The sequence below is a fragment of the Musca autumnalis genome, unplaced genomic scaffold (genome assembly GCF_047663935.1).
Source record: "Musca autumnalis isolate F117 unplaced genomic scaffold, ASM4766393v1 scaffold_4, whole genome shotgun sequence".
NCBI classification, from domain to species: Eukaryota; Metazoa; Arthropoda; class Insecta; order Diptera; family Muscidae; genus Musca; species Musca autumnalis.
Window position 1 is genome coordinate 194498485 of NW_027411977.1, and position 17188 is coordinate 194515672.

General features: G+C 41.3%; 1 protein-coding gene across 2 annotated transcripts in view; it reads right to left on the reverse strand.

The window, feature by feature from the left end:
• Positions 1 to 17188, reverse strand: part of LOC141403914 (Ig-like and fibronectin type-III domain-containing protein 2) — an 890607-nt gene that overhangs the window by 11371 nt on the left and 862048 nt on the right. For both annotated transcript variants that reach the window (XM_073987017.1, XM_073987016.1), the window contains exons 17-20: positions 15106 to 15298; positions 14750 to 14996; positions 14000 to 14678; positions 5098 to 5414 (exon numbers count right to left, since the gene is read on the reverse strand). In XM_073987017.1, coding sequence (XP_073843118.1) covers positions 5098 to 5414; positions 14000 to 14678; positions 14750 to 14996; positions 15106 to 15298 — 1436 coding nt within the window. The remainder of the gene's footprint in view (positions 1 to 5097; positions 5415 to 13999; positions 14679 to 14749; positions 14997 to 15105; positions 15299 to 17188) is intronic.

The window sequence follows — 17188 nt, forward strand, 5'->3', positions numbered from 1 at the left end:
ACCTGGGCAAGTAAAGGATGTATGCTGGTGTGAGGTATGTGGGTTTTTTCATGTTTAGTTATAGTCTTATGAAATGGTAGGAATAAATTTGTGAGACAAATATTTTTTAAAGGGGTTGCATTTTATGGTGTCACGGTGGCTGACACAAGGGTTAATAATTTGTTCTGCCCAAAAATATGCTGTGGAAAATTCAATATATACATATCCAACTTTCCTGGACATAGACTTATTGCAATATCATCATCTAATACTCCTATAACATCAAGTAGTTTGACGACAGCTTGGCATAGCATCAGTCTGGTAGACCTCAATTAGTTTAACAGCAGTCCTACCCAGCCCGATAAACGTGTATTATGTACCCTACCAAGATAAGTAGCACCCCAATTAATATAACAGACAACAAAGGACTTCGCGATTAGAGCTAGAAGATCGTAACGTCTTCAACAGATGAGTTTACTGAGCATCGGCAAATGCGCCAATTTTATATGGAAGATTGGCTATAGGTTCGTTCTTAAGCATTTGGGTTTGTATCTCCTTGGAGTAATCGTCGTAGACCAGATAAATTATAATCATTTGTTCTAAATCGGCGCAATACTACGATATTCCAATCTCACGACGGCGGGTTCTTCTATAGCGGATTGACCCGGAACCACACAACAAGACGGAGGAAAACCTAGGACCAATATGGAAGCCCTTAGTTTGGCACCTCCGCATCCACCACAGTCAAACTTCGGTGAGATGCATTAGATACCGGGAGTAGGTGCATCTGAAGTGTCGCTCTGGTCTCATACATGTGAGAGATTACCACAGAAAATATGTTGCTGCATGCTGTGCGAATATTGACCACCAGTGAGGCGTCATCATCAGAATGCGAGACACCCCGCAGTGCCCCCACGGAACAGTCGTACACGCAGCACTTAACACCAGCCGTTGCTGTTGCAACCCCTGAAAATGCATTTTTTGCAATTTAATTGTAATGGACACCGAGGTATAATCGAAAAAATATTGGATTTTAATCTCGGTCCCGGCAGTGCAGGAAACCAAGATCAACAACTGCAGCTTACAGCGTTGTGATGATTACAACGTACTGAGGAAGGATAGCACCAGAAGTTGATGTGGGGATTAGCTTTCCTATTGCACATGTCTGTTCAATAAAGACCTATCTCGCTTGAGCATGGCTTTAATTTAATTGTGGAACTGCTGAGGTAAAGTTTCTTAATGTATACATCCAGTTAATAAATAGCTGTACTCCACGTTATAGGTCCACTATTTGCCCGCTTTTGGAAGGTCATAACCATCTGGTTTTGGGAGACTTCAATAATCATCATGAGTTGTGACATTCCGTCCTCGGCAACGACCAGAGGGGTATGATGCTGTCTGAGCATATTGATAGATCTACGTTATTCCATGAGGAAACATCTACAGTTCGCCAGATATAACTATAGTGCCAATGATCTGACAAATGACGTCACCTGGCAACCCTTCCTTTCTCATGGGTCAGAACATTTCCCCATCAGCATACCGCCCGATTACTGAAAGCCCCACATTCATCAACCATGGGCTTAGTTTCAGAGAGTTCATTAATCACTACTTCAGACATCTGCCCAGGATGCCAGCAAAGGTGAGCCGTATAGACCTGATTTCGCTTTTGACGCCGGAAGCAAACACTCTTGAGGCTTTACTTCTAAGCTTTACTCGCAGCGTCAGAAATAGCTATCCAGTTGCCGATTATCGGAAGAAGTTTCGTAAGCAGCACAGCACGACAACGGAGCTGCACCCAATCTCCACACATATTGGTCGAGTACTCAACCAGTCGTGCGAATTGATACTGCCAGGAACTCCACGATGTTTGAGGACATTGAGCAGACTACCCTCCGGTGAAGTTTGAAACTTTGGATAGTCAATTATGCATGTGGATGCCAGTCGTACGTGGAATTCTGGAACAAGAAGTTCACGCCGCGTTGCGTGAAGCAGAGAGTTCCCCAGGTAGGGGTTATATCTCTGGAACTGTTTAGCTTCTAACTCTCCTGTATACCGCCCCCATCCACAGGCGGCATTGAGATCGTGACGTATGCAGATTATTGCACGATCTTGGCGTCAGGTATCTTTCCTGATTCAATTTCTGAAAGGCTCAACTCCTATTTGACTGATCTTACAACCTTTTTCCACGCGAGAAATATGAAAATATCTTCCACCACATATACTGCAGAGGTGAGCACTGATGGTAGCAGAATTTCGACATCATGTTTACATCGTCCGAGGATGCCACAGTTATATACGACAGCCTGAGATGTAGGAACGAGGTCCTCAATTTCCTAGCCGGTAACACTTGGGGTGCAAATAAAGAAACCTTGTTGACGAAATATGACGCGATAAGTGGACCTGTGGTCGTCAGTATGGTCCGCGAATATAAGTCCAACGCTATGAAAAAATACTTAAACCTGTCAGAATGTTGCCCTGAGAACTGCAACAGGGTGCCTCTTCAGAGGACTATATATCTGAGGAGACAACGATTATTTCAGTACATCAACACAATGGGATGCTCTCGTTGCAACACTTGCCCGGGTGTTACTGTAAGAGTCATCCTCATCACCCGGCATGTCAGGAGGTATCTTCATGATGTAGAAAGATAGGTCCAACGTTACAAGAAGGAATACCTAGATCAACAAGCCTATCATGCTGGTTTAAATAACATTCACACAGATGCTTTCACTTAAGCCATACAGAACTATTGTGTGAAAGCGGTCCTAGGAGAACATTCCCCTTCTATTACAGCTGAGGAGCAGCAGCAGCAACGACAAACCGGAGTAGTTTTGGCTCAACTACTTGGAATGCTGCAGTCGGCGAAATTCCTAGAGGGCAAGGCAAACCTGCTTAACTACACAAACCTACTTAACTAACACATGTAGCTTTGTGGTTGCGACCTATCTATGCAGCCACATTCCTAGAACTGGAGATATCCAGATTAACCATAAAACCGAACTTACAAGCATGTTATATATTGTTACAACAACAAAAGCTTAGCGCTGTGGTTAAAGTTTGTTTTTGTCAATTCAAGGGTAGATTGTGGTTCATTGTTGTCGCGTCCAAATATAAACCAGTTTGGCAAGCTGTTGATGCTGTGGTTAAAGTCTTCGCTAAATTAGGGGTAGATGGCATTCCATCTTTGTGATGATAATAAAGCAGTTGATCTTGTGCTAGCAAACTGTTGATGCCGTGGTTAAAGTCTTCGCTAAATCAGCAATTAATGGTGATTCATCTTTATCACGACAAAATATAAAGCAGTTGGCAAGCTGTTGATGCTGTGGTGTAAATCTTCGTTAAATCAGCAGTAGATAGCCTCTCATCTTTGCAACGACAAAATATAAAATAGTTTTGGAAGCAGTTGATGCTGGGTCTAAAATCTTCGCCAAACAAGCGGTAAATGTTGTCCCATTTTTGTCACTCCAAAATGTAAAGCAGTTTGGCAAGAATTTGATTCTGTAGTTAAAGTCTTCGATAAATCAACGGTAGATGGCATTCCATCCATTTAATTTGTCACGACAAAATATAAAACAGTTTAGCAAGCAGTTGATGATGTGATTAAAGTATTCGGTAAATGCGCGATAGATGGCGTTCTATCTTTTCACTACAAAATGTGAAACAGTTTGTCAAGCAATTGATAGACTTCGGTAAATCAGCGGTAGATGGCGTTCCATCTTTGTCATCACAAAATATAAAATAGTTTAGCAAGTTAGAGTTTGGCAATCTGGTTCCTGGAGCGGATCGATCTTTCTAGTTCCTTTTCCCAAAAGGAACTAGTTCCTTAATATAGTTCCATAGTTCCAAATAGTTCCGAGGGCGATATAGTTCCATGAATCTTTCTCTTTCTCTTTCATCGTTCTTTCTGTTTCCTTCGTTCCAAATAGTTCCTAGACCTACATATTTCATGAATATTTCTCTTCCGTCGTTCTTTTTATTTCCTTCGTTCCAAATAGTTCCGAGAGTGAAGTAGTTTAACGAATCTTTCTCTTTCTTTTTGTTTCATCTTATGGTGGATGAATTGACATAGAAATAAATAAATTGCAGTGATGTATCGAGGATGTTATTTACGTTTATTTACAATGTGACCGCATCTTAATGTTGAACAAACCGAACGAGAAAGATCGAAGTGGGTGTGGAATTAAAGCAAGAAAAGGAACTATACGAACTAAAGGAACTATATAAATGCAAGAGCCGGATAGTGTTCCTTGTCCAGAATAGTTCCTTGGAACTAGTTCGTTCCGGAACTACACAACTCTATAGCAAATGGTTAAAATCTTCGCTAAATCTGCGGTAGATGTCATTCCATCATTTCCATTCGAGAATAACTGTCTCAAAACTTTGTGTTTGTAGATTTCCTTCAACATAGGAATTCGAAGCTGTCCGGTTCCTGACGAAAATCAACAAAAGATTCTTAGATGGGAATTTCTAAAATAAGTATGTAGATACAGGTATGCATAGCGCAATCAATATCTTGCTAATACGAGTATATATGTATGTACATAAAAAAAAAACATTGTTCCACAACATCCCATACGGGACAAGGGAGACTTCTCTCATATCAATGAGTGCACCCCGATTCATATTTAGCTCAATGATATGGGACCTACTGTTTATTGCCGAGTCCGAACGGCGTGTCCTAAGACACCACTTGTAGAGAAGTTTTTCAAGGCTTTAATACTCAGGAAATGTCGCCAACATTACTGAGGGGTATTTTGCCACCGTTGAAAAATGTTTGGTGTTGCCTGGCCGGGGAATCGAACCACCGACCTTCTGCGTGCAAGGCGGGCGTGCATACCATTGCACCACGGTGAGTTTGTTAATATCAATTTAAAATATCCATCCCGTTCGCATACACCTTCCCCATTATAAAACTCCTTCCAATCATAATTCATTTTATGAAATCTCCATGGCATTAAAGTGCCAACACCTCAGTTTACTCACGGTTTTGGTCATGGTTAGCCAAAATTTTCATTATTTTCTTCACACAAACACCCGAAAATTTTCCAATTTCTTAGACACATGCATATCTAACTCTTCACTTTATATCTCATCACATCGTCATCATCTACTTACCGTAGGTATTGCCAGCTTTCACAACCAATTCGTATAAGACATCCTTTTTGAGACCATCTATATTCACACTGGTTTCCTTGACGTCAATTCGTCTCACCTCGCTGCCAATTAGTAGTGGTGCTGTGATATTACCACCACCAATACCCATTTGCATGCTTGTTGCATTATTAAGCATTGTTGGTTCCAAAACTGCAGCAGCACCGCCAACACCATTCATTGTCTCACTCGCTGTCACATCGTTACCAATTATGGCCGCTTCATGGTAGAAAATGCGATAGCCATCAACAGCATTGGGATTTTTGCTTGGTGGATCCCATCTGAGTGTGTGTGCCGAAAAGAAAGAAGGAAAGGAAAATAAGTAACATAAAATATGTGCGGGGGTTTTGTTATAAAATTTTACACAAAAAGGTAGTAAAACTAGAATTTGTTGTACAAGATATACACATACACGACAGGTTTACACATACAAAACCATTTAACTTTGAAGTATGGAGGGTTATATGCGGCACCTTTGGAGCATAAGAATATATAAAGGGCCTTAGTTTGCAAAATTGAGTGCAGTCCAGAAATAAACTAGGCAATTTTCGTTGGAGCAATTGCAAGATTGAGGATGAGAGAGGTGAGGCATATGGGATTCCTTCCCCTCTTAACAACATCTGTCTGTCACCATCGAAGTGACAATTGTCCCAAGAAAAATTACCTAATCACAGAAATGACAAACTTCCGGATCGGAGGACCCTGTAATTGAACACGGCCTTACATATTGCCGCCCATTGGCAGAATGATTCCATTTTGTTATGCTGGGAGAGTGGTCGACTAGATATACGCAACATCGACTGCTGCCGAAGCAGTTCGGGAACGTCAAAGCGTAGGAGAAACAAGATCGAAGAAAGTATTCAACGCATTCCCGCCAGTACGAGCGTAATTCTGGCAAGTGGCTCGTAGAGATGGGTACAACAGGACGTCGAAACAATGATTGACTTCGGTGGTTGGTCATGTTAGACGCTACTGAAGACGTCATCCTAGGATTGGATTTCCTGGCAAAAATTGGTGCTTGAACTACGATGACGGGGCTACACTGTATCTTTCCCAGCACGATGCCTCAACGAGGGAGAAGCTACATTACGTTCTACCACACTTGCACATGCGTAAACTCGGAACGGCGATGTCGCCGTAAGACGCATGTGATCTAGGCCTCTGAAGGCTAGTACATGCACATGCGAAAACTAATCGACAGAGAATACAGACTTTTTTAGACATCGAGCTGCAGAAGTTCAAAGATATTCATGGACTGTCCAGCGCTGATGACCGAAATATGCCTTTCAAACTACGCTATGCAGCAAGAAATCTAGCCAAATCAGTGAGCTCCTGGCCAATGGGTTGGTTCATCTCACAGTCAAAATAGTTTGCCTATCACCTTGGCATGGACTTCTGTAATTTCAACAGCAAGTCGGATCTAGATGCCGACCCACTTCACCGTATCCAATCGAAGCGAAGTATGTTAGCAGCCTAGACTACAGCTATTGGCAGATAGCCTTGGAGGATGGGTGTAACAAGTTCACGGCCCTCAGAGTTGCTGGCAGAGGGACATTCCAGTGGCATGTTGTGCTGTTTGGTCTATATTCCGCCACCATCGACGATCCAGCGAGCACTGGACTGAAGACCAGCAAACCGTTTTCAAGATACTCAACACCAGGTTGACCCAAGCACCTGTATTGGCCAATACGGACATTTCTGCTTCAGACTGATGTCAGTGATTGTGCGCTCTGTGCTGTGCTTACTCAAGAGTTTTAGAAATGTGTCATCGCCGGTCGCTACATACCTGCTGGCCGAATACTCCAAATTAGACCAATTTCCTAGCAGAGGCGACGAGAACTTATTCGTCGTACGAATCCTGAAAACCCGAAAGTTAGGAAATTACTCTTGAAACCGCCGTGGCTTCTTCAATAGACAGTTTATCGAGCTCCCTAGAAGGGACAGGGTGAAGAGAAGAGTACTACGTCGCATTAGATATCTTCCTGCCTAGGAGAAACCATCACAATTCACAAGGGATAATGTTGCGAATATCATCAGGAATGCTAAATCGTCCAAAGCGTTGGGCCCTGATGGAATCTTTATTGTAATGCTGAAACAGCCGGATGATGAGCCCTCAATTAAGTATCTCACCAACGTTCTCAACCTGTCGCTAGCTACCAACATAATACCCGAAGTGTGAAAATTGGTCCCCCCGCTACTGAAGCCAGATCAGGGATGGCAGAAAAGTTAAATGGTACAGATCGATTTCCTTTTTCTGATAATCAGTTAATGCGTTCCGTAAGCAGAACAACACAACAACAGCGCTGCACACCATTCTCACACGTCAAACCTTGAAACAGTATTATTGGCTCTCGATTTATCAAAAGCCTTTGTCAACCAATCCACGCTGGTTGAAGAAATTCAGTAGACCTTGGTCTGTGTGGACCAAGAAGAAGAAAGAAACCCAATCCCCGTAGAATGAAACAGGGAGTTATCCATGGTGGGAATTATTTAACCTCCACCTCAACTGTATTGCACCCCTCCAGGTGTAGCATTGAGATCGTTACGTATGCAGATGATTGTACGACCTTGGCGTCGGTTATCTTCCCTGATGTCATGTGTGAAGGGCTGATCTTCTATTTGACTGATCTTATCACCTTTTCCAAGTGGGGAATATGGAAATATCCGCCACTAAATCTACGGCCACTCTGTTCAACACATGGACTGCGGAGCACTGGGCTGAATACCATGGACGATGGTAGCAGAATTCCAATCAGTAACTACCCGCTTCCACAGCCATTTATGGCAGGCTGAGATGTAGGAAAAAGGTCCAGTTAAAGGTGCAGTTAAAGAAACCTTGTTGACCATGTGTAACGCGGAGGCTTACCACAGAACGACCATGCAGAGCCAGTGTATGGTAAGTTATACGGCGTAAGTGCGATCTGCGAATGTAAGTGCATGGAAAAATATTTAAACCTAAACATCTGAATGTCGTCCTGGTGGTTCCTCTTCATGTTTTCAGTGGACCACCAACATGAAGAGAGAAAGATTCATTCAGTACAGCAACACAATGGCATGCTCGCGTTGCTGTACTTGCTCGGCGTTACCGTAAGAACCATCCAAATCACCCAGGAATGTAAGCAGGGATCTTCATGATCTTGATAGAGATCCAGCGTTACAAGAGACAACCCCTAGATAAACAAGCCTATCACGCAGGTTTGAATAGCATTCACACAGATGCAGTCGCAGTTACCATAAATAACTAGCATGTGAATGCGGTCCTCGGAGTACACCCCCACATATCGCAGCTGAGATGATTCGACTCCACGACAAACCGTAATAGTTTTTGGCTTAACTACGCTCGGGATGGTATAAACGTCTAAATTCCTATAGGACAAAACAACTGTCCAGCATGCGGCACAGGCCCACACGACACCGTGCATCTGTTCAACTGTCCTGCCAAACCTACTCAACTTACACCAGTAACTTTGTGGTTACAACCCATCAAAGCAGCCGAATTCCTAGAACTGAAAATAGATCCAGAGCCAGATAAGACAGCAGTAATGCTTAAGCAACTGGATGAACCCGGAGATGTGTATTTGACCAGTGCCCACTATTTTTCACTAGCCACTCTTATTGCACCAGAAGACTGGAAAGTTGGCAGCGTGATCCCGCTATGAACCTAGGTAAAGATGCCGAAGATTCTAGAGACACAACTCCTCCACATGATGAACGGCTGTTTCCCAGTTGCGCAACATCAGCATAGATTCCGGACTAAAGCAGAAGAAGCCGTGCGACCGAACAATCTTGGTGGCCTTGACCTATCGAAGGCCTTCGATACCGTCAACCATATAAAGCTGTTCCAGAACATATAGAAGACTTTCCAGAGGGGTTTTATCATCGCCAAAAAAATTTTCGCCTTGTCCGGGAATGGAATTGTGTGTGTATTCTATGTGTAAGGCAAGCGCGCAAACCACGTCATCGCTATGAATAAAAATTATGGAAGTCTTTTTTATCCATTCGTCGAACAAATTAAATTTTCTTCTTGTGTTTAGAAAATTACAATTCCTTTGAGGCCTTCTCCTAAGGGTTCGCTATTCTTCAAGAAATTTCCCACAAAAATGCAAAACCATAAAATGTCTATCATCCGCTAATGAAGCCTCGCATTCAGGCTTTTACTTGTGTTTCTAAATTCTCACCAGCAACGTGGTGGAAACTTGGTTGCATACTAACAAGATTTCGAAAAAGGATTTTCGCTTTTACAATGTGTTCATGCATGCATGAGCGCTTGTGGTTTCTGCTGTCTTGTCTAGGGGATGCTGTTGCTGCTGCCGCTGATGGAGACGATGATGATTTGGCCATTTCTTTATCTTTCACGGTTGTTGCCATTTCCATAGAAGTGTTTTTCGTTTTATGCACAACTCGTTGCTCGCTTTGGCCATTTAACAAGTTTCTCAAGGGATATACGTTGATGTTGGAGATATATTTTAATTTCTTTACCAAATTTCGACCATAGATTTTGGGATCATTTCAATTTGGTCGGTTAGTTTTTTTATGTACTTTATTTCCATGTTTGAGGATTTGAAGTAATTCTGGACTGGAAAATAAGTCTAAAATAGGAGGGATTTTTGTAAATCATGGGTTCTGAATTATTTGAACAGGTCATAGTTTACGACTTGTATATTCATCTCAATGAACTATGATAAAACTGAGGATGTATTTAAAACATCCGTTACTCAGTTTAAAAATAAGCTTTACGGATATAAGTTCTACAGTTAAAATTTAAAGGAATCTCCACCAAATGTTTAGCCTTGATTGTAATCCAATCAATATCCGGAAGGATGAAATAAAATCGACATCAATTATATCCAAAAAATGGCAACTCTAATCTCATAACCACTCTTTTCTTCTTTTCACTCTCTCTTCAACTTAGCTGTCATTGTTATTTTCAACATTTCGTTCCGCTACCCGTGGCAAAAGACCACTAAACTGTATAAGTGTTAACAGCTACATAGCTATACCATCTTGGAACAAAGGAAGGATACAGAAAGCCAACTTTAGTAAAATGGCAATTTCAAAGCCAACTAGCTAGGCAAATGGTGAGGAAAGGTAAACGAGAATGAAAACTAATATAAAGTAGATGAAGAGGAAGAAGAAAAATATAATGGAAACTTTTAACTTTTTTCCCAATAACATAGAATCCTGAGGAGAAGTGGTTTAGTTTAGTCAGTTCATGTGGTAAATGAGAGGGTATTGAAGTGGCCGGTCGGTTGGTTGGTCTATTAGAATCTTCATTGGCATAAAACACACATTGCCGTTAACATCCCATTGCACTGCTGCTCCAATTGGATTTTCATGAATATTCATAGCTATTTAATTATTTCTTATGTTCACACACACGCACACATATTCAACACAAAACTTCAATTGGATCTCTTTCTCGAGGAAATCTTTAAAAGCAAAATAGAAGAAGAAACATTAACAATTGCTAACCTCAATGCAAGGGCAATTTCCGTTATGTTATCATATCCGGCTTAATGCACTTTGCTCTTGTCATCTTCTCCCTTTTTTGGAAGGGGTTTGAAATCGACATGTGTATATGTGTGTGTTATTGGTGAAGTGCTATAATAAAACCATGAAATCGAAAAATAGAAAGTTTCCGTTTTTTTGTTTTTGTATGGGCATAGTTTTCTTGGCATCCTTGGTGTATCTTAAACGGATAAATGTTACATGCATATTAAGTAATGTCAGGCTAAATGCTATACGTATTTTTTTCGAGACATGACACAGTTCTAAGGGAAGTTATAGGATTGATGCGAGGCTGTAGTACAAGTAGATAATATCCTTAAATTTTTTCTAAAGAAGTCGGAGGACATCCTTTGTTGATGACGAACTTGATGATGTCTTATATCGTTCTGTACCATTTTCTATCATGTAAGCAGGATTTTTTGAAAGTAAATTAATGTATGACTGAACTCTGCCATTGCTGGTCCAAGTCCGCATGAGCAAGAAGGAGGATTTAGGCTATGGTTTGTTACACCGCCTTGTAAATAGCCTAATACCATGAAACAACAATGGAAAAGAAAAACAAGTAAGAAAGTATCAGCCAGCTGTACCGACAGAAGTGTACCCTTAGCCTCGGACCTAAAGAAAAGAAGCTAACACAATAGGTGTTTTTGGGCCAATTTCTCTGCAAGTATAGATTTTTCCCAAAAATAAAAAAAAACAAGTAAGAACGGCGTTATGTTCGGCCGCGCCGAACTTGTTATACCCTCCACCACAAGTTCTATTGCAGTAAAATGGAACAGTTAGTTTACTTTCATTTATGAAGAAGACTAAATACCAAATTTCCGATATTTCGGTAAGATAATGCGCCTAAAACCTTCAAAATACCGATAATTAAGAGGGGGAGAGAGGAAGGCTTACTGATCTTCTGGAATATTTTATAACCCCATGGAAAACTTAGTAAAAAATGTCAGCCATTTCGGTGGGGTATTGACGTCACAACCTAAAGAAATACAAAAATCGGCAGGTACCGTTCTATGGGGGCTATATCGAAACGAAGACCTATACCGACAAATTTCAGTCGGAAAGGTTTTTACCTCAAACGTAGACTTAACACCAAATTTCAGCCATTTCGAAAGGTTGTTGTGGTCACAACCTTCAAAATAGCGAAAATCGTGAGGTACCCTTCGATGGGGGCTATATGAACGCGTGGACCTGTGCCGACAAATTTTTGGGGGAAAGTTTTATGCCATCAACGAACACTAAATACCAAATTTCAGCCATTTCGGTAGGTTGTTGTGGCCACAACCTTAAAAATACCGAAAATAAGGAGGTACTGTTCTAGAGGGGCTATATGAAGTCGAGGGTTCCGCAAGCAGCAAACCACGCCATTTCCCTACATATTAGAGAGGGCTCAACCAAAGCAGGCCGTTCGATAAAACAGTGACAGTGCCGCTCGAGTTATCAAAAGACTTTGATACTGTCAAGAACCCTACCTACCCTACGACTACCCTCCGGCCAAGTTTGAAACGTTGCATAATGAATTATATGTATGAACCGCAGTCGCACGTGGAACTTAGAAACAAGAAGTGCAAGCCCCTTTGAATAAAACAGGAAGTTCCCCAAGGTAAGCTGATATCTCCGGAACTGTTTAACCTCTACCGTTCCTGTATTCCATACACTCCAGACGGCATTGAGATGGTAACATATGCGGTTGATTGTATGATCTTAGCGTCGGGTACCTTCCCTGATGTCATTTGTGACAGGCTCAACTCCTATTTCGCCGATCTTACCATCTTTTTCCACGCGAGGAAATCGGCCACTTTTTTAACCACAAGGACTGCAGAGGTGAGCACTGAGATGAATGTCATAGTAGATGGTACCAGAATTTCGACCACCAACTACGCCAGGATTTAGGGGTTAAATTCGATAGATGGTCAGGTCATCCGCGCATGCTAAAACTATCTGCGATAAGCTGAGGTGTAGGAACAAGGTCCTCAAGCGCTCTAGCCCATAGCACTTGGAGTCCAGATAGGGAAACCTTGTTGACCACATAAAACGCGATAGGTCGGTCTGTGGCAAGATATGTGACACCAGTGTGATCTGCGAATTTATGTCCACGGCGATGGAAAATATTCAACTCTGTCAGAATTCCGCACTCAGAACTACAAATGTGTGCCTTCTCATGTTTTCAGTGAACCATCTACACGAGGAGACACAGATTCCTCCAGTACACCAACACAATGACATGCTTTCGTTGCAGTGTTTGCTCGGGTGTTACCATGATAGCCATCCTAATCGCCATATGGTGAATGAAACCCCTCACCCAGGCATTTCAGGAGGGATTTTCATGATCCAAAAAGAGAGGTTCAAATGTCATTCACAATGCTGCAATTACACATGCCATAAACAACTATCTTTTGAATGCAGTCCTCGCGTAACATTCTCCATCTATCGTAGCTGAAGAGCGTCAGATGCCACGATAAACCAGAGTATTTTTAGCTCGAATACGTTCGTAATGGTGCAGCCGTCTAAATCCCTGTAGGGAAAATATAGGTGACACGATGATGGGTGCCACCCTGGTGCGATATTATGCACACCCGCCTTGCACTCAGAAGGTCTGCGGTTCGATTCCCAGGCAGGCAACATCAAATTTTTAACTGTGCTAATATACCCCTCAGTGTAATGTTGTCGACATTTGCTGAGCATTTCAGCCATGCAAAACTTCTCTACAAGTAGTGTCGTAAGATACGTCGACTCGGACTCGGATAAACACTAGGTCCCATATCATGCACTCATTGATATGAGTTGATATGAGTGAAGTCTACCTTGTCCCTTCTGGGATATTTGTGGAACAATTATATAAAGATCGATGACACCGTGCACGACATACTGCACCTTTTCAACTGCCTTGACAAACCTATTCATCTAACTCCAGAAACTTTGTTGTTACAATCCATTCCTAGAACTGGAGACAGACCCAGAGCCCGATTAAGCGGTTACAACAACATACAATGCCTACGTTATTCTATCATCCTTATTGAAAGTTTCACAAACATTTGCATACATGTTTGGTATAAAAATGAACTGTTTAAGGGTTATGTCCAGCATAACGTTTTTGTTTAGGTTGTCGCAGAGGGCATCTTTGGTTTCATTCGGGGCATGTGCGGATGCAAATGTATATTTTCTGATTAACATTTAATGGGTTTGTTCTACGACCTTCCAAAACATATATGACTTTGCAAAGGATACCGCGGTATATTGATAAGAAGTTAAATGAACTGTACTCTAGCCGTAAAAATCGCGATTCATCTACCCCCGCGATTAAAATCATTTTTGGCATAAAATATGTTTTTGTTTCAGTTTTCAATTTCCTACTCACCTTATTACCACCTCACTATCCGAAATCACACTGACAGCAATATTTTCCGGTGGTCCCGGCAAACGTTCGCGATTCGATTCAAAACATCCGACAATAGTTCTGGCATATTGGAGACTACAAATCTCCTTGGAACGTACCGGTTCACCGCGACACCAATTTAAACATTTACGTGGTACATTAGCATCGGCACAACAGCTACGATGATCAGAACCATCGGCGGCACAACGCATCATTTTATCAAATTCTGTAATGCATTCCGGTTTATCGGCTATAGCATCAATATCAACATAATAGCTGCAGGCACTGCGACACGCCATTGAGACATTCATTTGGGCACAACATTCGGTGACATTATGATTGAGTGCTGGTGTTGTGCGCATCCGTACCGAAACTGGTATTGTTTTTGAACCATAGGGGTTTTCAGCATGACAGAAATAATCACCAACATCAGTGGCTTGCAACTTATTAATGCGCAACACCATGGTATATAAATTCGGATGTGATTCATTGATGCGTTCCATAATGTGATAGTTACCACCCTCAATGACTGGTATGCGGCCATCATGATCACGCCAAAATATGGTTTTTGGTTTGGGCTTAGAATCGACCATACAACGCAGCTCGACCTCATTGCCAACTGAGGCCACGGTTATTCCGGCCGCCTGGATTTTGGGAGGATCTGAGGAATTAAACAAATGATAATGAGTTATATTATAAAGTATTTTTTTTCTTTTTCTCAATTAAACTTACAGCATATATTAACTTTTCTGGTGGCCTGCATCGGCACCCCATAACCATTGTCGGCATAACACGAAACATGTTCCATATCCGCCGTGACATTGTGTATAACCGTAACCATATGTCTTGAGGCATCTTGACGCACTAAATGCCCACCAACATAGAGGGAAATAGTGGGAGCAGGATTTCCCAGGGCTAAACAAAGAATGGTCATTGAACCACCTTCCGGTATATTGTCAGCAGGATGAACCGTTGGAGGCTGGAAAGGGTTGTTTGATTATTTTTTCCTCGTTATAGTTTTTTTGTTGCTTTATTATGTTTTCCTCGTTATATATTTTTTTGTTTGTTTGCTTTGCTTTTATACTTACATCCACAAAAGCTGGTAAAGCTGGATCCGTCCATGCCACGAGAGTTTCCGAGGGCATTGATGTGGCTTTCTCTCCCACAGCTTCAACATACAAAATATGCTGTGAACTTGGTTTCAAATTACCCATCCGCAGCCATGCAACTCTGGTTTCGATTTTGTTGAATTTTTCGGCCTTGGTTGGCTTGTGGTACACTCTGGAAGTAAAAGGGAGAATAATAGGGTGTCAAATATAACTTGTTATAGAAGAGAAAAAATAGAAAATAACACAAACTTAATATTTTTAAATAAAAAACAAATAAAACATCGTTAAGGGCCGAACTTTTTTACCGACCACCATAAAATATTCTGAGCCAATATGGAAAAATTAGTTTTACTTCCATTCCATAATCGGAAGGTACCATTATATGGGGGCTATGACAAAACGTGGATCTACATATGTCGACGTTTCTTACTGAAGAAGTTTAGTGACAACTAAGAACCTAAAATTTCAAATTACAGATAGTTCGGTTTAAAATTGTAGTTAAAATCTTTAAGGTAACGAAAATCGGGATGTACCGTTATATGGGGGCTATATCAAAACATGGAACTATGTTGACAATTCTTGGTGGAGAAGTTTTGTGACCACAGATCACCTCAAATGACAAATTACATCTAGTTCGGCTAAACATTGTAGCTGAACCCCTCAAAATACCGAATATCAGGAGGTACCGTTATATGGGGGCTACACCAAACCGTGAACCTATGTTGACGATTTTTATTAGATAGCTTTCGTAACCACTAAAAACCTCAAATGTCAAATTACAGCTAATTCGGTTAAAAATTTTTACTACAATCGTCAAAATACCGAAAATCGTGAGGTGCCGTTATATGGCGCGTATACCAAAACGTGGATCAATGTCGAAGTATTTTAGTGAAGTTGTTTCGTCACAACTGATAACCTCAAATTACAGATAGTTTGGTTAAAATTGTGGCTAAAATCCTCAAAATACCGAAAATCGGGAGGTACCGTTATATAGGGGCTATATCAAAACATGGACCTATATTGACGATAACTGGTGGAGAACTTTTGGGACCAATGAGAAACTTGAATGTCAAATTACAGCTAGTTTGATTGTGGTTAAAAATTTTAGCTAAAATACTCCAAATACCGGAAATCGGGAGCTACCGTTATATGGGGACTATACCAAAACATGAACCTATGTCATTAATTTTTGGAATATAAATTTTTTTGCCACTAGGAACTTAAAATGTCAGATTTTAGCTAATTCGGTCTGAATAAAAACATCAAAATACCTGAAATCGGGCGGTACCGTTATATGGGGGCTATAGTAAAACGTAGACCGATATAGCCAATAATCGAACTCGACCTGCAAGCAAATAAAAGACGCATAGTCCTAAAGTTTCAGCCTCCTAACTCCACTTTTGTGGGAGAAACTCGAATGTCAAATTACCGCTAGTTTGGTTTCGGTTAAAATTTGTTGCTAAAATACTCCAAATACCGAAAATCGGGAGGTTCTATTTATATGGGGGCTTCACCAAAACATGAACCTATGTCCATAACTTTTGGAATATATATTTTTTTTGCCACTAGGAACTATAAATGTCAGCTTTTGGCTAATTTGGTCTGATTAAAAGCATCCATATAGCTGAAATCGGGCGGTACCATTATATGGGGGCTATACCAAAACCTGGACCGATATAGCCAGTAATCGAACTCGACCTGCCAACAAATAAAAGACGCATCTTCCTAAAATTTCAGCGTCCTATCTCCATTTTTGTGGATGTTATAGTGATTACAACAGGCATTAAAAATTTACCCTGATCAAGAATATATATTCTATATATCAGGTCTAACCCCAAGGACTGGTTATATGCGGGCAATCAGCGTCCCTTGCACCGTAGTGCGGCACCAATTGTGTTCAAGTGTTTGACCCTGTTCACCACCTTGGTTTGGTGCGGAACTCATCTAAAATTCCTGTCTTTCTATGGCTCATGCAGCCGGTTGCAATGCAACTCCACATTCAAGCCAGAGACTCTATCTGCGATTTGGGTGGAACCACAACCACCACCATACTCCGACACCA